At 57.1% G+C, this 832-nt stretch overlaps 1 protein-coding gene across 1 annotated transcript; it reads right to left on the bottom strand.

The window, feature by feature from the left end:
• Window positions 1–235: 235 nt before the first annotated feature.
• On the bottom strand, window positions 236–631 carry LOC105992199 (salivary acidic proline-rich phosphoprotein 1/2-like). Its single transcript, XM_013025022.1, has one exon. The coding sequence runs from the start codon at window positions 629–631 to the stop codon at window positions 236–238; it is 396 nt and encodes a 131-aa protein (XP_012880476.1).
• Between the last annotated feature and the right edge of the window lie 201 nt (window positions 632–832).

The raw sequence follows: 832 nt of genomic DNA on the forward strand, positions 1-832 counted from the left end.
GAAAGCCGCGTTCTTCACAACACAGCACAGCACAGAGGATCACGGAACAAAAGGAAGCAGAACCATCCTGGAGATGCTGGATGAGAGGAGCTCAATATGAAAAACGACACGGGATGGAAGACTATAATTTCAACATGTGTAAAGTTGATTCATACGGACACTGTTTGCAAAAGAGTAGGAGTTAGACGTTTTGGCGGAGAATACATGTAACGCATACCTTACCATAGATGACGGATTACGGACGTGGTCGGCCTCCTGGGGACTGCTGCTGGTTCCTGGGACCATCAGAGCCACCCTGTCGCCGCTGCTGCCCCCGCTGCCGCTGCTGCTGCCCCCACTGCCGCTGCTGCTGCCCCCGCCCCTTGCCTCCTTGCTGGGGCCCTGGGCTCCCAGGACGCTGGCCTTCCTGTTGGGGTCCTTGCTGGTTCCCAGCAGGAGGGCGAGAATTCTTGCGTTGCTTGCCTCCTCTTTGTGGAGGTCCCTGCTGAACCACATCCTCCTGGTTCTCGTCTCCAGCTGATCCTGGAGAGGATTCTCCGGAAAGGGGTGCCTCCTCAGGGCCCGCGTCTAGGTTCTCCGATTCTGTGTGGGCACAGCAGGCATGGAGACTGTCTTCTCTTTTCACCCCCATGACCTTCCCACCTGGCCTCCCTCCCCCTCCCCCCAGAACCCGCCTCTCCAGTGCCAGCCTTCCTCGTGAGCTCTGTCTGCTCCTCCATTCCCTCACTACGTGGGAATCGCTCACCCTTACCGTCTGGGAAAAGCATGTAAGGTCTTGGTTAAAGAGTTTTCAGATGAGGTCTCCCCTGGAAGCCAAACCCCTACGATCAGT

This window comes from Dipodomys ordii, unplaced genomic scaffold (assembly GCF_000151885.1).
Source record: "Dipodomys ordii isolate 6190 unplaced genomic scaffold, Dord_2.0 Scaffold81, whole genome shotgun sequence".
Lineage (NCBI taxonomy): Eukaryota > Metazoa > Chordata > Mammalia > Rodentia > Heteromyidae > Dipodomys > Dipodomys ordii.

What these genes read in the sequence shown, in the direction of transcription:
- LOC105992199 (XM_013025022.1), bottom strand. Translation starts at nt 631, where the DNA reads ATGGGGGTGAAAAGAGAAGACAGTCTCCATGCCTGCTGTGCCCACACA.